Source organism: Polypterus senegalus, chromosome 2 (genome assembly GCF_016835505.1).
Source record: "Polypterus senegalus isolate Bchr_013 chromosome 2, ASM1683550v1, whole genome shotgun sequence".
Lineage (NCBI taxonomy): Eukaryota > Metazoa > Chordata > Cladistia > Polypteriformes > Polypteridae > Polypterus > Polypterus senegalus.
The window spans coordinates 295,686,876-295,709,188 of NC_053155.1; the positions used below are offsets into that span (position 1 = coordinate 295,686,876).

General features: G+C 37.2%; 1 protein-coding gene across 3 annotated transcripts in view; it reads right to left on the reverse strand.

Moving 5' to 3' along the window:
• supt20 (SPT20 homolog, SAGA complex component) overlaps positions 1-22,313 on the reverse strand; it is a 100,182-nt gene that overhangs the window by 5,658 nt on the left and 72,211 nt on the right. The window contains exons 19-24 of one of the 3 annotated variants that reach the window (XM_039745808.1): positions 20,643-20,726; positions 19,268-19,583; positions 12,594-12,742; positions 9,368-9,393; positions 8,093-8,209; positions 7,271-7,364 (exon numbers count right to left, since the gene is read on the reverse strand). In XM_039745808.1, coding sequence (XP_039601742.1) covers positions 7,271-7,364; positions 8,093-8,209; positions 9,368-9,393; positions 12,594-12,742; positions 19,268-19,583; positions 20,643-20,726 — 786 coding nt within the window. Of the gene's footprint in view, positions 1-7,270; positions 7,365-8,092; positions 8,210-9,367; positions 9,424-12,593; positions 12,743-19,267; positions 19,584-20,642; positions 20,727-22,313 lie in introns of all 3 variants that reach the window. The other 2 variants (XM_039745807.1, XM_039745809.1) reach the window with 2 other exon arrangements.

Below are 22,313 nucleotides of genomic sequence, written 5' to 3' on the forward strand. Positions count from 1 at the left end.
AAACAGTGTTTTCTGAAAAGCATACAAAGCAATGGTTTCACACAGAAATCAACATAAAATGTCTGTTGTTGTGTGCTGTGGCTAACAGGCTGTCTTTGCAGGGAGAGGGTGGCAGCAGCGGTCATGGTAACAGTGCATCACAATCTTGTTTGTAACTTTTGACATTGTAAGTTGTGGTCCTCCCACGCAAACGTTGCCGAAGTTGTCTCAGATACACAAAGCTGTTCAGCACAACGATTAGCTGATGCTGGTACCTCACATTCGTTTTCAATCACTTGTATCAAAATGGGAGTCTGATAAGTCAGAGTCCAATGTGATAATATACAAAATGGTGTCCACAGAGTATTCTACTTTACGCTGTGATCTCTCGCCAGATGTCGATGCCATTTTTGCGGCTATTTGCTCCTCGCTACTCATGTGAGTGCACAGAATCTCAATCAAACCAATTAAGCTAACTTTCCTTTAGCAAAGACAGTCCAACTAAAACATAATGGCTGGTTAATAATTTACAGCTGATTACCACCATCAACCCTTCCTTTTGACAAAAGTCGACATCCGTGCTGAAAGAGTTAGTGAACTCCTGACTAGCTGTATGACTTCAAACCCTGAGGTTGTGAGCTCAAATCTCACTAATGACGCTGTGTGACCACAAGCAAGTAACTTCACTACCTGCTCTCCAAATGGAAAAACAAGAAGAATGTTACTAATTGTACTGTGACAAATGTTCTACGTCACCTTGGATAAAGAGGTCTGCCAAATAAACAAGACTTTTCATTTTTGTGCATTAAAGCAGATGTACAAAGTCTACTTATTTAACTTAATAGCAGAATAGTATGCACTATCAGACATACCCGGAGATTTTCATGTGTTTAACAGAAACTGATAGAAATGGAAATCTGGAGCAAACTATTGAGGCAGGTAGATGAAGCAGATGAGATACTGGAACAACTTAGCTATTAGCTAAATAAACAAGCTTATTGGACTGCATGGTCTCCTCTCGTTTGTCAAATTTGTATGTTTTAAGATACCATTAAATGTATTTAAAAATACAGTCAAGATATTACTAGTACTGCTAATGGCTATTCCTGCTTGACATTACTGATTTGTAATATATTCTGTTCACTTGGGCTTCAAGGTGCTGCCATTCCTGAAGGTTAGTTCGGTGTTCAGAAATGACCAAAATGAAACACCTTTCTCAAGAAACATGTCAGTGTATTGTTTTTTTGCAGAATGAAGGTTGTTCCATGAGACAGACTGCCAAAAAACTGAAGATTTTGTATGAAAGTTTCTTTAATTGCCTTGAGCAAAGAGGGCGAACTGGATTTTAACCAGGACAGAAAGAGACAGGGAAGGCCCAGATGAACAACTGCGTAATAGAATAAGGACATCAAAGTCCGTAGGTCGAGAAACAAACATCTTACATGTCCTCAGTAGGCTTCTTCATTAAATACACACCAAACGCCAGTGTCTTCTGCTACAGCAGGAGTGAGCATTTTATGGTCCCAAAAGGCCACAGTGGCTGCAGGTTTTGGTTCCAACCCTATTTCTTAATAAGTCAATTATTGCTATTGAGGCTCTTTTTGCTTAAGCAACATTTTTCTACCTCATTTTAGTTGTCTCACTTGTTAAGATTTCCCACCCTTAATTTAGTCTTTTAGTCTTAAACAACTTGTGAGCTGGAGGGCTGATTGCACCCCAAATAGAGACAAACGCCCCTGGGAAAAAGCCTGAAACACTGACTACCCTCACATTGCTCCTTATCCTTGCACTATAACGCGTAATACAAGCCTTGCGCGGTACTCCGCCGACTTATAAGCCGTGCGCAGCGCCTGTCAGATTTGGAATTGATTGTTTGCTTTTATCTCTCTCAAAGCTCCTAGCAGAACTGTCATCTCTGACTTGTCATGGAGCACGTTTAAGCGCATGTGTTTGCGGTGTCTGAATAAAAATCCTTCTTTTTTTCTACGACCTTCTGTGTCTCTGTGCAAATCTGTGACCCAAGCGTGACAAGTGGTACCAGGAGTGGTTGCACAGATGGATGCCGCCGAAAACTTATTTCAGAAGTCTAAAACATGTGCACTTAAAGACTGGAAACTAAACATGGATGACCCAATCCGTGCGCAAATTCAAGATTTGATACATAAAGTGCACTGTTGGTTTGAAGGAGACGTGATGGAAACAGTTGTCGTAAATATATTACTGGCCGGCATACCTGAAGTTCTTCGAGATGAATTTCTACGCCATGATATTAAATCATTAACGATTATGTCCAGGCGATTAGAGGGTTCACAGTCCGCTTGGAGAAAGAGTGGTGGATTTCGTGCTGCTTCGCAACCTGTGAACGAACGTCCAGGACATTCTCGTTGCTTCGATCGACAAGCTGCAGGACCTGAAAATCTAATGGGGTCAGGTAGGACCCCGGGAAATCCAGTCGTAGATGGGACGCCTGTTTCTGGGGACTACAGAGCATGTCGACATGGACGTCCCAGAGGATATTTCGGAAACGGAGCCGACCGTAGATGTTTCCGATGTGATCAGCTCGGCCATTTGGCAAGAGAATGTCGCTGGTCTCCAGCTCATTCAATGGAGATTGGACTGGCCGAGATTTGTTGCTCAACTATTACATATCCGGATGGAAAAGATGGCTTGTTGATCCCGGTGAAATTGGGGGACAGAGAAATCTCAGCATTGTTAGACTCGGGAAGTGACCTTTGTATTGTGAGACGAGACTGTCCTAATAAACAATGCCTTAGAGACTGTGAGACTGTAAAAATACGCTGTGTACATGGTGATGTTAAAGATTATCAGACTTTACTTCTTCCTTTAACTTATAGGGGTCGCCACTTTAAGGTTTGGTCTGCCGTTTCGGACTCGTGCCCTTGGCCATTACTCATAGGATGGAGAAATGCCATTTTTCCGAAACTGATTAATAAATGTAAGGGACCAGTAGTCCAGTCCACTAATGAACTTAGTGGGGGGGGAGAAGAAGAAGAAAACCAAGACGAAGAACTGGTAGCGGCCGGGGAAAATCTAGAGCCCAACTTAGTTATTGAACCCGATCTCTCCAGCGAGACGGAGGAGGTCACCCCCCGACAATCTTCCAGAATGGGCTGGTCCTTCTACATCTTCCCAGATTGCAAACGCCTCCGAACACAAACCGAGCGTTAACGAACACTCAGATTTTGTGCGTTTGCAGCATACCGATAGCTCATTAGAATATGCATTTAAACAGGCTCGCCCTGCTAATGACTCTTATTACCAAGAGCGTAATTCCGGGGGTGTGAAAACACCACACTTTATAGAAAAGGACGGCTGCCTTTTCAGAGTGATCTCAGATCATTTGGAGGGGGAATTTATTGAACAACTGGTGGTACCTGGAGCACATAGGGAAACTGTTTTGCATCTGGCACATTCACACATCTTGGGGGGGCACCTCGGTGCCGACAAAACTAGAGACCGGTTATCAAAACGATTTTATTGGCTTAATATGGGAAAAGATGTTGAACGATTTTGTACTTCATGTCCAGACTGCCAGATCGTCTCTGCTTATAAGCCTCCTCGGCTCCCCTTTGTCCTATGCCCATATTGGAAGTTCCCTTTCAGCGTGTGGGATTAGATATTGTGGGACCATTACCTAAGACTACGGATGGGTACCAATATTTGCTGGTGTTGGTTGATTATGTGACACGATATCCAGAAATGATTGCACTGAAAAAGGCCAACTCTTCGGCTGTAGCCAAAGCACTATGTGAAACTTTTACTCGTATTGGTATCCCTAGAGAAATCTTAACTGATCAGGGCACACCTTTCACTTCCTCCGTGATGAAACAATTGTGTGACAGCTTTGCTATTGAGAAATTGAGTACTACTGTTTACCATCCTCAAACGAATGGTTTAACCGAGCGATTTAACAAAACATTGAAACAGATGATCAGGCGAGTTGCTCATAATGATCCCACAACATGGAACACTGTCCTACCTTTTGTTTTGTACGCGGTGCGAGAATCACCACAGGCGTCCACTGGCTTGAGTCCCTTCGAGTTGTTATTCGGCAGGCGGCCGCGAGGCATCCTGGATGTGGTACGTGAGGAATGGATAGGGAACGAGAGAGCAGCTAAAGGTCCAAGCTTTGCAGATCGACTAATTTCCTTGCAAGACAGAATTTCTATGCTTTCCTCTATTGCTGTGGAACACCAACAACGAGAACAGGAAACTCAGAAGCATCTTTACGATAGGCGCAGTAAGCTCCGTGAATTCAAACCTGGCGATCGTGTTTTGGTACTGGATCCCTCGGATCCACACAAATTCTTAGCTAAATGGCAGGGCCCGCCATTATTGAGGAGCGTGTGAGTCCGGTAAATTACAAGATTAGAATACCAGGCAGGCGCAAACCATTCCAGATTTTACACATTAACCTCTTGAAGGAATGGCACGACCGACAAGAGGTTAACACTTCCTTGGCTGCTGTTTCTCAGACCGATGTTACCATTGGCAACGATCTTACTGACACGCAAAAGACAGAACTGTTATCTTTGATGGAACCGAACACTGATGTCTTTTCAGATTTACCAGGCAAGACTAACATTACAAAACATAAAATTACCACAGAACCTGATGTTCGCGTACAGATGCGGCCGTTCCGGATACCGGAAGCGCGAAATATTGTCTTGTGAAGAGGTAAAAAAGATGCTGACACTGGGTGTAATTCGTGAAAGTAAAAGTGACTGGTGCAGCCCAGTCGTATTAGTCCCAAAGCAGGACGGTTTGGTTTTTGAATTTTTGATGGAGAAGAACATCCAATCACATATTTGAGTAGGAAATTACTTTCTAGGGAACGTAATTATTCTACAATTGAGAAAGAATGCTTGGCAATTAGGTGGGCTGTGGAAGCGCTTCGCTATTACTTGTGGGGACGAAACTTCACTTTGGTAACTGATCATGCTCCACTTCAGTGGTTGTACCGACAGAAAGATACAAACTCGTCTAATGAGATGGTTTCTGGGTTTACAACCTTACCGTTTCACAGTAAAGCACCGACCAGGTTCTGAACACGTCAACGCAGACGTGTTATCACGACTAAATGAACCTAGTACAGAGAGTCGCTTGATTCACAGGAATGTGAATAAAGCTGAGGGGGAGGGTGTGAGCTGGAGGGCTGATCGCACCCCAAATAGAGACAGACGCCCCTGGGAAAACCACAAACCCTGAAACACTGACCACCCTCACTTTGCTCCTTATCCTTGCACTATAACGCGTAATACAAGCCTTGCGCGGTACTCCGCCGACTTATAAGCCTTGCGCAGCGCCTGTCAGTTTTGGAATTGATTGTTTGCTTTTATCTCTCTCTGCTCCTAGCGGAACTGTCATCTCTGACTTGTCATGGAGCACGTTTAAGCTCATGTGTTTGCGGTGTCTGAATAAAAATCCTTCTTTTTTTCTACGACCTTCTGTGTCTGTGCAAATCTGTGACCCAAGCGTGACAAACTACATTCACTTTTTTTAATTGCTCGTTATTAGCAATAAGTTCTCCTGTTTCCATGTACACCTGTGTGTATTCATCGTGAACTACCTAGTTTAATAATAAATATTAAGGAGGAAACTGAAAAGAAAAATTTGAATGGATGAGGCTTCAAATCTTTTGGATAATAATCTTGGAAAGTAAAAAAAAAAATCTGTAATATACAAGAATGACCTGACATTGCAGAGTTAAAACAGTAACTAGCCATGAAATCAAATAATTTGTTATTGGCAAAGACTGATTTCTACTTAAGCAACTGGGTTGGAACATTAACCAGCACCATGTGGCCCTCCAGGAGTGATGTTGCTCACTCCTGTGCTACAGAGATGCTGGCCTTAGAGTCAGATATTTAAAGAACCAACCATACTGAAACTGACAAATGTTCACGTTCAGTCACCCAGAGTCATCGTTTCTCTTTTGTAGTTGACACTGGTATTTGGTGCATATCTAAGAAAGAAGCCAACTTAAGACATGTAAGGTGTTTGTTTCTCAAGCTACAAACTATCATGTGCTTTTCCTCTTATTCAGTACATGTGGGCATTCCCCTTCTGGCCCGATTAGATCCAGTTAGTCCTTTTCTCTTAAGATAGTAATAGACACCTTTATACGAAATTGTAAGTTTATTGGCAATCCTTCACTCAAAATAATTAAATAAAATAAAAAATAAAAAAACAACAACCAAGACTTTTAATTTTGGCCATTTCTGGACACAGAACTTAATTTTAGAAATGTCAGTACCTTGCAACTGATACATTTCAATGGTGCTAATTCAATAACCAAGGTTTCTCTAATAAACAATTAGCATTTAAAATAACAGATTCAAAAACAAGCTAAGGGAGTTAACCATTAGGACACTGAAGGAATGACTGCTGGAAATGGGGCTTTGCATTTATATGTGAATAATAATTTAAAAAATCAGTCATTTCAAGCAGTAATAGCCATTAGAAACATTAGTAATGTCTTCACTGTATCTTTAAATCAACTTCGTGGTACCGTAATACAAAAAGATAAACATGAAAAATTCTGAGTGTGTTCAAACTTTTGACTGGTACTATAATGTATATATTCCTTTTTGTTACAAAAAAGAAACAATATTTTAAGGGATAATAAATAAAAAGGAAACAATGTGATTTTGTTGTAATAAAATTTGAAATGTAACTTTGATTAAACTCATCTAAACGGATTTAAATCTAGAAAATTGTTTTCTTATCAGTAATATTTGTAATGTGATGATGCATCCAATTTTGATCTAGTTTTAAAACTCCCTACCCCACAAATTATATCACATTACAAATAAGTTAAAAATATATTTTTAAAACCATTTAATCAAGATAATTGCAAAAAACTATGTAAAAAGAGACCCCAAAACTGGACCAGACTGCAGCCACAGTGGTGAAATGATTAATGGAGACATTTCTGCTCAGTCTTAATGAACACACCTGAAACAGCAGTATAATGCTATTTTCAAGTCATGTCTTTATCAGTGATGCTCCTTATATGAAAGACTTCAACTACTTAGTACTTCATGACTTTTTCACATCCATAATGGGGAGAAATGACAGTGGGAATTAACATGCACATTTGCTAAAATTTCCTGGCCTATAAAATCAATAAACATCACATTGTGGTGCTGACAAAATCAATTATAACGTGTGTATTATGAGTGTTAAAAGCCTACTTACATATACAAGTAATTTTTAGAAAGTGGACCATTTCTGGTCAACTCAATACGACAACCCTCAATTTCCTTACCTGAATGTGGTGACATAAATCCTCCAAGGTTTATTACAGCAGTCTGCTGGCCACTCAGGGTTTGATCCTGGCTAGAAGGACCTTGATCAGATGACTGATGAGTTAAACAGCCAATCAGGATATAGTAAGTATGCAGACATTATTGGGCATTAAAACAATACATTTCAAAATGCAAGTACAAAAAGATTACAGAAACAGAAATATTGTTATTAAGATGTAAGAAGCACATAAAACACAAACCGTTAAGTGTGAATAAAGTACTCATGTCATCATTTTAATAGCTCATTTGCATGAGAATGTACTCCAGTGATTAATATGGGATTGGCAAAGGTAAGCTGAATTTACATTAAGAGATACAGTATCTAAAAATACATTTTCAAGATATGTTAAAGTGCATTTTAAAATATCTTCAAAAATAATTAGATATCTCAAAATTTTATCTTGTTCTCTAATAGACATCTGAAATATCTGAACAATATTTAAGATATCCTATTTCTTCATAAATGTGGTATATGTACATTTGCCATGTGAAATTATGTTCAAAAGTTAAGCGTTTTCTATAAATTTGAAAAAATATCTTCCCTCACTGGCACTTTACAATGGAGGCTAATGCGGTATGGGGGCATCATCAAAAAATACAACAGGACTGTTTTGCAAGAGTATATTCCCATATTATACTTTAAGGCAGATATGCTAAAATGCAGAAGTCTTTAACAATCCATTTCATGGTACATTTGACTATGGAAATTAAAGACAATTCCAACAATACAGAACTGCTATTACATGAATTAGAAAAGGTAAAATATAAATATGAAGTCACACCTGATCGCTTTGTTGCTGAGGGCTTGATGTGGCAGACTGCGTTGATGACTGCTGTGGAGAGAACTGGGAAAGCTGTTGCTGCTGTAGAGAGTTAAAGATGAGAGGTCCTCCAGGTATCTGCCAGAGAAAAGAAAAACGGTTTGACCTCAAACAAAAAAATCAGTTTGTGTAAACCTAGAGAAAGGAGGAGGCAAGATAATATTATAGGCTGTTAATTACACATGCCACATCCTTAGTAAACACCTAATTAAATAACACATTTTAAAATTAGTGTGTTGTATGTGATGCTTGGCTGTTTGAGGAATTTGCTGTAATCACACAATAAGGTCTCAGTAATAAAAGCAAGCAGTGCAGTATTTAATTCGGAGCATACAAAGAAGGTTATCCCAAAACCACATGCTTTTATTATGTTAAAGGTTCAACCCCACTATACTTCAGCCTCTTGCTGACAGATGTCACTGTATCACTCTTGTTTATTTACAATTCTTATCACACAAAGTGGTACTACTACGGCATTAAACAAAAAGTAGAAAGCCAAGAAGAATTAATAGAAAGTGAGTTAAGACATTACATGTGATGGTTAATGGATGCATTGACATCTGTCTGTTTAGGGTTAGTATGACTAGACATTAAAGGCAGTTTACAAAAAAATTAAAAATACTAATGGAACCAAGAGACAGACAAGTAAATGGAAATGTGTAGATTAATGTGTTACAGTATTAATGAACAGCTTTGTTAAACTGCATATACCTGAGTAACTCAATGCATAATCAAGTTTTATATATGAAAACAAAAAATCAGACTAATAATCAAATTTCTTGAAATATTGTGTTAGGGACAATCCTCAGTTGTAGAAGTGCTCAATTAGGATGAGGTTAAGCTTGTCCCAGAAGCCAGAGAACAAAAAAAGATGAGTGGAGATGTCTCATTATTGTGCAAAAATTATAGTTTTAAATGTGAAAAAAGTTTAGTAAAAAAATCTACATGTATAATAAAACAAAGGAACACTTTAATTATCAATTTGTGATAATCTTAGGTCAACACGTATATTATTTTGATGCTTTAAGCTCCTATGTTATATTTTACCCCACAGTGAGTGGCTTTCATTAAGTGTTCTTTACATACAGACCCATACACATACATACAACATGGATTAGTAGCCAATAAGAAAATACTTCACACTGTGACAGGGCTTAATTTTTGAGATATAGATTTCCTCAAAAAACAGTTAAATTCAACTTATTTAATGCATCAGAATGTTAAATAAAATCTTACCTGAAGTAGATTTAGGGGCCGAAGACCTGAGGCATTTTTTAAACCAAAAGGAACACCTGGTTATTAAAACGTACATAAAAAGTGCAATGTACAGTATCTAACAATCTAATCAATTCAATATCAACAGTAACAACTGTATCATAATAGTTTGAGCAACAAAACTATAGCTGAATATGAAAATAGATACTTAAGAAAATTCCCTTTGTCAGACTGATTGGAAAAGGAAACAATTCAAAAAAAAAAAGTATTCATTAACAACTATTACTTATATATATGACTGACAGATACACAAGTACCCCCCCTCCCCCACAAACACAGAAAAAACTACAAAAAAGAAGAAAAACAGTATGAGTGGCATAAGATTAGATGAAGATACAGAAATGTCCTCAAGATCCGAAACCACAACTGTAGATATCATCGCTTGACACAGCTCTCATTCCCTTTCCTCAAGATATGCTGGTTTAGAAAAATGTATTAAAAAGAAACAATGATTTTTAAAATGTGAGTGGGAGTTAAAACTAGTTCAACAATCAAATTGTTTTATTATCTTAAACTATCACAAAAAATACAAATGGCTTCTTGAGTTATCTCACCCTGTGTAAAACCCTAAACTGCAAAAACTTGCTCAAGCAGCAATAGCCAGAAAAGTATCCTTAAGACAAGAAAAGGAACCGGTGACAAGACATAAGCAACACTGTCACCAGTTACATCAGAAAAGACATGGTACCAGTTTAGGTCATTAAGAAGGAGGGTTTAAAACTACTTCTGAGTAAAATCAGTAGTTTGTTAGTACAAATGCAACATTTAAAACTAGTGTGAAAATACCCCAATGGTAAATTGAGTTCTGCACTCTGTTAGCACTGCTTTGCTGGCGGAACTCTTTAAGTCTTATTCTGGTACTGTGGAATTTACAATTAGCTCTTCATAACGTTATCACTTTGGATATTCAGTATATACTGTATCTTCATTAGTTGAATCATACCATACACTTATACAAAATGTGCAATCATCTAAAACCATAAATATTGGTCACTTGCTGTGACACAGATGCACTTCTCTGAGGGAGAGGAGAGGTTGCCAACTATCTAAAGCAGTGGTGACGCTTGCTTCAACAGCAGAGAAACCTTGCGTTGAAATATCTTGGTTTCTGACATTTTCACTGTTCTGTCTGAACCTTTAAAAAGTAAACCTAAAAATAGTAGAGAACTTTGATTTCTTTTCTTTGTTTAAGACCAGAGTTAGGCTAAATGAAGCATCAGTGATGCTGCCCTCCCACAGAACAGTGGTGCTGCTCTAGTCCCTTAACAGCATAGAGGACAGACACACGTTATTGTGAGGTTAAGGTAGGCTAAAACAAGAGAATCACTCTTAAAAATAATTGTCTCCTAAATTCCTATTTTGGCCTTTTTTTGCACAAACCCAGGAAAGGGTACTGGGTGATTTATAATACCAAAACATATCCTAAAAACTAACACAACCCTGTCTCCTCATCTTGTATGGTTTCTTGATTTTATGCTTTATTTTAGATGATATCGGTTAGCTGCTTTCATTTATATACTACAATATTTTATTTAAATTCTCTTTTCAATAAAATATGACACTGCAGTGTCTATTTCATTTCCTAAGGTGCTAAATGCTAGAAAATAGGTACTTTTGCTTTTTTTCCCCTCTCCTACTCCAAGAGACTGTGTAGACTTCACACATTCACCACTGCTTGTGTTGGGATTTTCTGGGTTCTCCAGTTTTCCTCCCACATCCCATAGGCACATCTGTTACAGTGTAACCATTGCCTGTTTCACTCCTAATATTTTTTTTGCATCTCCATTATGCAAATATTTGAAAAATGTCAGCTCAAAGGAAATACTGTTCTAAACAACTACAGATATGAGCTTTGTTTGTTATATTCAACCTCAGTGCTTCCAGGTTGCATCATTAACTTCCATTATACTGATTATTATTTACTTAAGAACTATACCCACAAAGCAGAGAACATGTATTCTCCCTTCCAGTAGGACAGTGCACAGAATCTGTGATTAAAAATAATATACTTTGTTTTGTTTTCATAAGAATACCTCAGTGATGTGGAACACATGTTTTCTGAAATTAAAATCGCTTCAAAGTTTATGCATTCAGTAAGTTTTATGGCTTTTGTTGCATGTTTCCTCTGCTGTATCACAGACCGCTATTGTAAGCTGCTAGGAGACACCTTTTAAATTCAGAAATAACGGCTTCATTTAAAGGAATACTCCAGCCAAAAATGATACTTTTTATATATTACTTTCCCCATGTAATTTGTAGTGATGGCTGAGGGGGGAAAAAAAAATAATCTCACGTTTTCATACAGAAATATATTACTGATATAACAGAAGCCATGGTTGACCAACCCTGTACAATGTCAAACACGGTAAAAAATGTCCATGAAAAAAAGTAACAATAATAATAATAATAAAAAGATATCTCACATTACCCATGATGTCCAATCCACATGTCATCTATAGAGTCAGATGCATAAAATATGCAAAAAGCATTTTCTTTGCTAAAATATTGTTAATTACATTATATACTTCTGGAATAATCAGCACACATCATAAACAGGAAACTAAAGCATGGGATTGAGTTTTATAATTAAAAATCTTTCTCTCACTCGGTCAAGTCCTGTCTTCAATGCAGGTGTACAGCACTGGTAGCTACTGGCTTCTATTAAACACTTTTATCTCCAGTCTGCATGAAAACATGAGCTTACATTTTTCTTAGCCACCACTACAAACTACATAAGTAAGTATCACATTATAAATATGTAATTTCTGGGTGGAGTATTTATTTAGGTTCACCAGTTGCTGGAGCAAATTAATTATGCTATAATAGTGAAAAATAACAGACCTCAAAAATACTGAACTTACCCTTTTAAAGCTCTGCACAGGACTTAAGATGGGAAGGGGACAGTACACAGTCCATTGTAATATAGAGCATATTCAATTATGTAATGTGTATAACTTTCAGATGCATGTAACAGCACTAACAAGCTGCAAAATGTTAAGACATGTCCTTGTTCATAAAAGGAAATGTATTTTCCACATATGGAAATTGTAATAAAAAACTTATTTTTTGTGACATTTCATAGAAGAAAACATTTACAATTTCTTCAGTAAAGGCGACAAAAGGTAGCAGAAAACTGTAATGCAACAGATTTTAAAAGAAAAGCTCATAAAATGCAAACAACATTAACCTGCTTGTGCTCCAGACTGCATAGTTGGTAATGCACCAGGCACAAGTCCTCCAGAAGGCAAAATCCCACTGAGATTGATTCCTGTAGAGGTGATAGTTCCAGGGTTGCAGCCCAACATGGGATTAGATCCACTCATCATTTGGGGTGCGCTACAAACACAAATCAAGACAAAGACAATTAAACAAATAATGCCTTGCACAGTACATGTGCTTTGATCGCCGCCAGGTCAAGCTTGTTAAGCAAGCAACCAGCCACCTGCGTGCTCCTGCTAGCACTGAATAAGCTCACGCCTTCTGGTGTCAGCGTGCAGCACCGGGGCAAAATAAAGAAACAAATATATGTGACATTTTGAAGAAATCATTGTATGACCTGAATAGTACCAATCAGAAAATATCATCGCACTAATGCAATATTATTTGAAAACTAACAGATCGGGTGTAACGTTGTTACTTGTAAAAATTAGCTTTTTTCACTTTTATTTTCTCAGTCTCGTTCACCATCTCCCTGCCCTCCTGATCTGACCCTAACTAACAGTGCCAGCTTAAATTCTCAAGAGACAGCGGCATCACAGCTCCAGGATGCTTGCGTTTCAGATGCTCATGCATCACAGTGGTGCTGCCATGAAAACAATGCATAATCTGCATTCAACTTTTTTTTTCTTTTTCGGTGAAGTGCTCCCACACTTTATAAAGTTTCTGTCTCAATTTTTTCCATCTACTTCCCCCTCCTCTATCCAACTCGCCATTGCAACCACGTTTATTTTCCTTTACATTCTTCTCCTCAGATGTTCTTCGTTGGTAGGACTGTGTGAAGTCTTGACAAACAACAACAAATGATACTGCCCCCAGATGTTCATGCAGTGCATTGCAGTTACAAAAACCAATGTGGTTCTTTGTGACTAGAGCCTCTATTGAAGGTTCTGTCAACAATAAAAAATCTGCGTCGACGATTTTTTTGTAGTCAACGTCGTGAATTACGTCAACTCATCGTTGCAGCCCTACTTATTAAAGGCAGTTATTTCTTTAAATAATTAAATTATTTCTAATCAAACAGTCATACACTGTATATGTGTCGGTTTTAATTTTAAAGCTATCGTGCTTTTCTTTTTATAGCTCTCTGACTAGTTACTAATGAAATCGGACCCGATTGTTACACACTGACATGTTCACTGTAGTTAGACTATACTTTTATAGGCTACTATTCTGCTATGCATATGTCTTTGTGTCTTAAAAATTAGTATTTGAGAAAATGTCATTTTGCAGACTCTTAAAACACATTTTAAACCGGTGTAGTGGTTATTGTACTGCAGCCTCACAACTTATAAATTTCCATGGACCTAATTTCTGTGCCATTTGTATATTTACTTTTTGTCCACATTAATTAATTCCTAAGCACTCTGGCTTCCTTCCGCATGCTTCAAATAATTTTGAAATGGAGCGGCATTCTTTACAAAATATTCTTCTAACTTGTGCCTTACAATCACCAAGTTCTTGCCCTTATCAAAACACACAATTCTACTCTCATTGGAATAAATGCTAATATGATTCTTGCAAGGTTATGTATATTAACTGCGTTTTTTTATTAAAAGACTAAGAGTTAAAAACTAATGCTAACAATATAAAAATGTAAACATAAATGCATTTTTTAATTAATAAATACAGTAATATGAAAAAGTTTGGGAACCCCTCTTAATTCTTTTGTATTTTTGTTTCTCTTTGGCTGAGCTTTCAAAGTAGCAACTTCCCTTTAATAAAAGACATGCCTTACGGAAACAGTAGTATTTCAGCAGTGACATTAAGTTTATTGGATTAACAGAAAATATGCAATATTCATCATAACAAAATTAGACAGGTGCATAAATTTGGGCACCCCAACAAAGATATTACATCAACACTTAGCTGAGCCTCCTTTTGCAGATATAACAGCCTCTGGACGCCTCCTATAGCCTTTGTGGAGTGTCTGAATTCTTGATGTAGGTATTTTTGACCATTTTTCCATACAAAATCTCTCCAGTTCAGTTAAATTTGATGGCTGCCGAGCATGGACAGCCTTCTTCAAATCATCCTATAGATTTTTGATGATATTCAAGTCAGGGGACTGTGACCGCCACTCCAGAACAGTGTACTTCTACCTCTGCATGAATGCTTTTGTAGATTTCGAACTGCGTTTTGGGTCATTGTCTTGTTGGAATATCCAACCCCTGTGTAACTTCAACTTTGTGACTGATGCTTGAACATTATCCTGAAGAATATGTTGATGTTGGATTGAATTCATCCGACCCGCAACTTTAACAAGGGCCCCAGTCCCTGAACTAGCCACACAGCATGATGGAACCTACACCAAATTTGACAGTAGGTAGCAGGAGTTTTTCTTGGAATGCAGTGTTCTTCTTGGAAAGCGCTTTTGTTATAATCAAATAACTCAATTTTTGTCTCATCAGTCCAAAGCACTTTGTTCCAAAATGAATCTGGCTTGTCTAAATGAGCATTTGCATACAACAAACGCAAATCACTTCTAAAAATGTAGGCAACTTTACATCCTTTGAGGCATTCATTTTAAATATTAAAACAGATTCCAACACAATTATAGTGCTAGTCTACAGACCACCAGGGCCATATTCATTGTTCATGACTGAATTTAGCAACCTTCTATCTGATTTGGCTATAAATTATAAAATGTTCACGTCGTACTGATAGGGGATTTTAATGTACACATTGATGTGGAAACTGACACTTTTAGTAAATGTTTTACTTATTTGTTAAATTCAGTAAGATCTTGTCAGATTGTTGAAGGTCCAACTCATAATCATAACCACACATTAGATTTAATTATAAGTTGAAATTCAAATTTTAAATATTATTCCATTAAATGAAGTTATTTCCGATCACTTCTTAATTACATTTGATTTAGTTCTGCCCTTGCCAACGCACTCACAGATTAAAACAAAGACAGTGCGACATCTAGATTGTAATTCTGCTTCAAAATTTATAGATACCTTGAGTATGTACAGTGTAATTGTGGAAAACCATTTAGATCAGTTAACATCAAATGTAAACGTGGAAAACAATTTAGATCAGCTAACATCACATTATAACGTGACCTTGAGAGATGCTCTGGACACAGTGGCTCCCTTAAAACAAAAGTGATCAAAGCACATAGAAACTCTCCCTGGTTTAATGAAAACACTCAAGCTCTTAAATTAGAGTGTCGAAAACTGGAGCGCAGATGGAGAACAACAAAGCTACATGTCTTTCAAATTGCATGGACAGAGAGTGTTAATAAATATAAAAAAGCCCTCTTTAAAGCTCGCTCAGAATACTATTCTACATTAATAGATAGCAATAATAAAATCCTGGGTACGTTTAGAACAGTGGCTAAATTAACAAATGGGAATTCAGATGAACAGTACAAAATACCAACAGATATTAGCAGTACAGACTTTATGAACTTCTTCAATGAGAAAATTAAAAATATAACATCCCAGATCTCAGCATCACAGTACAAACCAAATACTAGCTTAGCAGACCCTGTCTCACATTGCATTCAGCACTTTAGTAATTTTAATCCTGTAACTGAGCAGGAAGTCTTAACTTTAATTTCTAAAATGAAGCCCACTACTTGTTCCCTAGATCCAGTGCCAACAAAACTAGTAAAAGTGCAATGGATGTTCTTGCAGCCTATTCTAAACATTATCAATAGTTCATTATTGCATGGCACAGTACCTGATGCACTAAAAGTGTCAGTCATTAAACCATTACTTAAAAAGTCAGACCTAGACCCACACATACTAAATAATTATAGGCCTATTTCAAATTTACCATTTCTCTCTAAAATACTAGAAAAGTAGTCGCCAGTCAGCTTCAGTCACACCTTACGCATTACAATTTATTTGAGAAATTCCAGTCTGGTTTTCGCACTGGTCATAGTACAGAAACGCACTAACACGGGTTGTAAATGACATTCTGATATCCTCTGATGAAGGAAACTCCACTGTAATTATGTTGTTGGACTTAAGTGCAGCATTTGACACCATTGACCATTCTATTTTACTGCACAGGCTAGAAAATGATGTTGGGCTTACAGGCCCGTGCTCGCTTGGTTTAGTTCTTATTTATCAAATCGATTCCAATATGTACAGAAATGTGCTGACAGTACTCCATCATTATACACAGAAGTTCAATATGGTGTCCCAGGGCTCAGTACTGGGACCTTTACTGTTTTCACTTTACATGCTTCCACTGGGATCTCTCATTAGGAAACATAATGTTAATTTTCACTCGTATGCAGATGACACCCAGTTATACCTTTCATTTAAATCAAATGAAGTTTCTCCGATGTTGTCTTTAATTAGTTGTGTTAGTGAATTAAAGGAATGGATGAATGAGAACTACTTGTCTTTAAATACAGATAAAACAGAGATGTTAATTGTTGGAGGGAATGACGCTGATCACAGCAATATTTTGTCATCATTTAACTCAGTTGGAATCCCAATTAATTTTACTGAATCAGCCCGCAATCTAGGAGTTATCTTTGACTCTAGCATGTCATTTAAAGCATATTACAAAGTTGTCCAAAACATGTTTTTCCATCTTAAAAATGTTAGGAAATTAAGGGCTTTCTAAATAAACAGGATTGAGAAATTAATTCATGCATTTATCTCTAGTAGGATTGACTACTGCAATGCGGTGTTCACTGGCTGTTCAAACTGTTCTTATACAGCCTCCAGTTAATCCAAAATGCGCTGCAAGAATTATTACAAGAACAAGAAAATATGAACACATAACTCCAGTTCTTAAATCTTACACTGGCTCCCAGTTAAGTTTAGGGCAGATTTCAAAATCCTCCTTTTAACATATAAAGCATTAAATGGCCAAGGTCCGCTTACTTGTCTGAACTTATCATGACTTACAAACCTGAGCACATTAAGATCTCAAGATGCCGGTCTGCTTAGGATTCCAAGGATTAATAAAATAACAGTGGGAGGTCGAGCTTTTAGTTACAGGGCCCCTAAACTGTGGAATGGTCTTCCTGCTTCTATAAGAGATGCCCCTTGGTCTCAGCCTTTAAATCCCGGCTGAAGACTCACTACTTCAGTTTAGCATATCCTGACTAGAGCTGCTGATTAACTGTACATACTGCATCTCTGTTGTTAGTCATTAGCACTAAAACATAAGTAACATGATAGTTATATTTGAATACTAACCCTCACCTATTCTGTTTCTTTCTCGGTACTCAAATGTGGCATTGGTGCCACGCCCACCTGCCAAGTTGTTTGCCTGCCTATGGTAAAGTCATCCCTGATGGAGGATCGCAGGAATCATGGGAAAGGGGTCCTTTCATCGGATTGGCTGGTCCAGCACTGTTTCAGCCGTGGAATGGCCAAATGGGGGAGGCAGCTTGATGGATGAGGTCTCCAGGACTCTAAAAATATCCAAATCTCATTATATGATATCACCTACTGTAAAATTCTTCTCCATACTTCTAAAATTTTTATTTTTATGCCGTATTGAGGATTTGTTCTGTTCTGTGTATTGTATTGACCCCCTTCTTTTGACACCCACTGCATACCCAACCTACCTGGAAAGGGGTCTCTCTTTGAACTGCCTTCCCCAAGGTTTCTTCCATTTTCCCTACAAGGTTTTTTTGGGAGTTTTTCCTTGTCTTAGAGAGTCAAGGCTGGGGGGCTGTCAAAAGGCAGGGCCTGTTAAAGCCCATTGCGGCACTTCCTGTGTGATTTAGGGCTTTACAAAAATAAACTGTATTGTATTGTAACAAGCGACTCTGTTTGTGGTGCGAGTACAGAAAGGGCTTCTTTCTCATCACCCTGCCATACAGATGTTCTTTGTGCAAATTGTGCTGAATTGTAAACGATGTACAGATACACCATCTGCAGCAAGATGTTCTTGAAGGTTTTTGAAGGTGATCTGTGGGTTGTCTGTAATCATTCTCACAATCCTGCGCATATGCCGCTCCTGTATTTTTCTTAGCCTGCCAGACCTGGGTTTAACAGCATCTGTGCCTTTGGCCTTCCATTTCCTGATTACATTCCTTACAGTTGAAACTGATAGTTTAAACCTCTGAGATAGCTTTTTGTATCCTTCCCCTAAACTATGATACTGAACAGTCTTTGTTTTCAGATCTTTTGAGGGTTGCTTTGAGGATCCCATGCTGTCACTCTTCAGAGGAGAGTCAAAGGGAAGCACAACTTGCAATTGACCACCTTAAATACCTTTTCTCATGATTGGACACACCTGTTTATGAAGTTCAAGGCTTAATGAGCTAATCCATTTAGTGTTGCAAGTAATCAGTATTGAGCAGTTACATGCATTCAAATCAGCAAAATTACAAGGGGAACAAAATTTTTGCACAGCCAGTTTTTCACATTTGATTTAATTTCATACAACTAAATACTGTTTCACTAAAAATCTTCGTTTGAAAAACACCCCAGTACCTCAGATGTTCCTAGGAAATGAAAGACATACCACTGTTATCTTTTTTGTTGAAAGTAGAGTAAATTATTAAGTAGGCTGAGAGGGGTTCCCAAAGTTTTTCATATGACTGTATTTTCTATGGAGAAGAAAATGTCTGAAATATCACCAAAACTGGCACAAGTACACATAAAGAGTAATAAAAAAAAAGCTTTTTTTTTTTTTTTAATTTCAATATATCCTTACCACACAGATCCAACAACATTGATGAAGTTTAGGCCAGCTGGACTAGTCATGACCTGAGATGTAGATGTGCCTGTGGTGATTGAGGTACCCATGGTAGCCAATGGAATAGTCATGACTGGAAGAGTCTGACTCAGTGCCATCTGCTGCTGGGCAAAAGATGTCAAAAGGGCTGGTTGTGAGTTCATTGAAGAGTCCTGTGGTGTGGGAGTTGCCGATGGGGTAATAGATGGTGTGGACGTTTGGATGTCCGGAGGATGAGGAGTAGATGATGGCGTGTTAGTGGGTGTTGGAGTAGATGGCTTGGGAGTTCCAGATCCTGCAAAATTAGAAATAACATGGATAAAAACAAATTTTATAATATTGCCAAAGTAATATGGAGTGAAGTATTTTTGACACTCCTATTACATTTAGTATATTATTTATCTTAAAAATTACTACCAGCTTTATGGGTACTTAAGTCATTATAAATGAATTTCCTCATGTAACATATTATAATGGGGAGGGTAGAAATACTGTGGTAGCTTCACTAAAAAATCATTCGGATAATTAAAATAGTTATTTTGTATGTACTGTATGTATTTGTAGGTGTATCTATCTAAAATCACTAAATATATTAGAAAAACTATAATAGTGTTACACATTTTATCTTTTAGAGGTATGAGTATCCTGGCATCTAGTCAAATACTGATTTAAAAAAAAATAAAATAAAAAAAACAAACAAAATTCTAATATAGTGTAATTAATTGGTCAAATAAACACATTTCAGTGATAGACTTAAGCTTTGTAAACAATTAAAGTAACCCAAATGTAGCAAGCAAAATGATTTTCGATTTGCACATTTTGTATTTATCCAATGTTAACCCCAAACCAAAATAATGAAAGCCGTTCCTGCACTGCAAAGCCTCTGGGACTTTTTTTCCATTCAGATATCTTAAAATAAAAAAGGAAGAAGGCTGTAAGATGACATGCAACAATGCACACCTGGAAAGACGATCAACAGCATGTCTGATGTGGACAGACTGACAGGGGGAAAAAGCAACATACACTTAAAGCAAGAATTTCTGCTTATTGTTTAGAAAAGATAAAAAAAAAAAAAGAAAAAAAATTCACGGCAGTAAGAGATATTTGCCTTGATCAATATTGCAAGCAGCCTGCCCTCTTATCATTTGGCAATAATTAAGATGATACAAGATATAGTGATCTTATGACATGCCATGAACAGAAGCCAACCACCCTGCACAAAAAGGGCTCTCTGCATTTCGGCTGGAAGCAACACAGAAGCATTAAATCAGTTTTCTTAGGAGTTAGTCACAAGAACAGAAAATCAACCGTGCGTGAATTAGTGCCTGCAGAAAGGGTAAGGCAATTAATGTACCCTGTGACGGACTTGCATCTCGTCCGTGGTGTAGTCCTGCCTTGCGCACATTGCTGCCAGGATATGCTCCACCACCCCGAGACCCTGAATGGGAAAAGCGGGGATAGAAAATGGATGTATGGATGATTTCATTATTCTGCTGATGCTAGGTAAGAAATTGAATAGTGAGCAGTATAGAGAGAGTAACTCTCAGATTAAAAAAATCAGGAAGTGCCAGTTGCGTACCCAAATCATAGCTGCAAACTTGACAAAAATTAGGAAGTTAGGGATGCAAGACGGTAAAAAATTATTTGGCCTCTTATAAATAATGACAGTTTATGAATCAACATTTCTGCTTGGAGAAAATATCTTAACAGGATGCTGCATTTGTTTAAATGTATTTTATCTTTTATATGAATGCAATACTCTTCATTGCTTAGTGAGGTAAATGTGAATAAAATAAAAGCACTTTTTTCTTGACAGCTTTATATTGAATCCAATAATTTATCTGTAGGTTTATATAACAATTCTGAAGGAATACATTTTTATAGAAAATAACAACTTACAAGCATACATACATATTTTTTTTTTTACTTTTGAATTCTTTCAAGCAGTGGTCCAGAAGGTGCTCCTGTAGAAACGCTGGGGTATAATGACTAGTAATACAAGACAACAACTATATACAAAAAAACATTGCTAATTTCATGGATATTTCATTTGTCACGCTCAGTGTTTCCTAAACTTGGTTGTATTGTACCATTAATATTGCTGGCTTTCTTTCAAACCACATATTAACACAGACCAGTTTCTTCCTAGTGCTGATTTCCTATCTTCACTAAATAAATGTTTAGTCATTCTACCTTCATTCTCTTCTTACAGAAATAACCAATCAAGTTCAATTTATGTTTGCTCGCACCTGTATAACAACTTTGTTTTTTTCCTAATTTCTTTTACTTTTTTACCAGAACAGCCACTTCATATGAGAACAACAACATAAAGGAGAAATAATCTAAATATACCATTCATTGGCAGAGAAGCCTGTTCTCAATTTAAAAGTAAACTATTTAAAACAACAAAGCAAACATCTAACTAAATAAGTATTTCTTAAATAAGAAAAGTAACACATGCCAAAAACATGTGCTAAAAGCATTAATGATACCATAATGTATTCATTCTTTATAGTTATTGGGAGATAATATTGAATGACTTAAACTTCTTACACAAACGTACCATACTTCCCACTGCTTTTCCTTTTGTTTCCAATTATTTATTTAAAAAAAGCTTCTGTAAAAAGCCAAGTTACCACCCCCAAACCCACACCGAGGACAAGTTCAAACTATCTATTTCTTAAATGTTGAAACTGGATTTTGAGTAAGAAAACCAGGAGCTATAGTGGTTGATACACTCCACCACTTTTTACTTTTTGAAATACAAAGTACTCTGTATCAGAAATCAGACATTTTTCACTGTCCGACTCATTCCTGTAATGAAGCAGAATTGTGCAATTCTTGTAAAGTATGACTGATTAATAAAAGCAGTTAATAAAAGTAAATTAACAATTTGATACATGTCTGTTGTTGCTTCCATGACAACTTAATTCAACCAACTAGCTCTCATTAATTACAAATAACCTCAGATCACTACGTTAGTTATAAATTGCATGGGTCAGATTTATAAAACTTAGCATACATA